The 1,278-nt window shown below is 48.4% G+C and overlaps 1 protein-coding gene across 1 annotated transcript in view; it reads left to right on the forward strand.

Annotated features, from left to right (window-relative positions):
- Nucleotides 1–900: 900 nt before the first annotated feature.
- Nucleotides 901–1,278, forward strand: part of sv2a (synaptic vesicle glycoprotein 2A) — a gene marked incomplete at both ends in the record, with an annotated part of 19,678 nt that continues 19,300 nt past the window's right edge. The window contains one exon of the mRNA XM_080005866.1: nt 901–1,278. This exon is cut by the window's right edge and continues 235 nt beyond it. Coding sequence (XP_079861992.1) covers nt 901–1,278 — 378 coding nt within the window.

The following is a 1,278-nucleotide window of genomic DNA, read 5'->3' on the forward strand; positions in this document are numbered from 1 at the left end:
AGGCTCCTATTTGGGAGATAACCCGCCGGAGCACGTTGCCACATAGTAGATAGTTTGTTATTTCAAAATTATTTTTCCTATCGAATAGTTTTTCTCCTTATTTAAGGGTTTGTATCACTATGTGACACTGTTCAATGATGGGTTATAGCATTAGGAACTAAGACCATTTTTTCTTTTTACATTTTGTGGTAGTCTGTGGTACCATGGTTGCCAACCTCAACTATATTACTATTACTCTGGTAATAGTAATATACTATTAATAAACTACTATTACTATTCCTACTGGATGAACTGATTGAAGCCCTATCTTGAGTGCAATGCTGATTTTCTCTGCGGCATATTTACCTGAAATTCTAATCACTTTTTTTCCCACTACTGTATTGTTCTTACACCGCCTGTACTGTCCCCGTGAATTGTTTCACTTGAAATCAATTTCACAGAACAAAGCGGAACATTTCTGTAACTCGGGCTTGGGGATTCTAATTATACTAACGCAAGCTGCCATGTTCTCTTTTTGAGGTACTAATGCAGAGCTAGATAAAGTGTGGTCTGGACAGGCAAATGGAGGGAATTTACAATGTAAATGTGGCCCAATGTTCCTTTTTTTTGCTCATCATATTTTGTTTTGTCAATAGGATGCTGGAGAATGATTCTCTACAACCCAATGTTATCACTCTTTCTGACACAACCCTCTTTTCATCCACAGGTGTCGGTGCCCAAGAGCGTGTACTGGTGAAAACCCAGCAGTAGCACCAGCTGCATTGGAACGTGGGAGCTGTCCTTGGTGTTGATTTCCAAAATCTCAAACAGAGATCCCCTGTGCACACCCATGTGCTTGGTCCACTCCTGATATCATCTCCCATCTCCAAGCAAAAACCAGCCACCCCCTCAGCATCCGAGATGGACGACGATGGCCGCTACCGGGACAACCGCACGGACTTCATCCGTGGCGCCAAGGACATCGCCAAGGTGGCCAAGAAGCAGGTGGGCAAGAAGGTAGGCCGCAGCGTGGACAAGATGACCGACGAGTACACCCGGCGCTCCTACAAGCGCTTCGAGGAGGACGACGACGATGACGAGTATGCCGGCGGGCCGGGTAACGACGGCGGCTACTACCGCAATGACAGCCGGGCCAACGACGAGGAGGAGGGCGGCCACAGTGACTCCACCGAGGGCCACGACGAGGACGATGAGATCTATGAGGGCGAGTACCAGGGGATCCCCAGGGCCGAGTCGGGCAAGGCCGGCGGCATGGACGGGACCACCGCCCAGGCGCAG

This window comes from Zeus faber (genome assembly GCF_960531495.2).
Source record: "Zeus faber genome assembly, chromosome: 8".
NCBI classification, from domain to species: domain Eukaryota; kingdom Metazoa; phylum Chordata; class Actinopteri; order Zeiformes; family Zeidae; genus Zeus; species Zeus faber.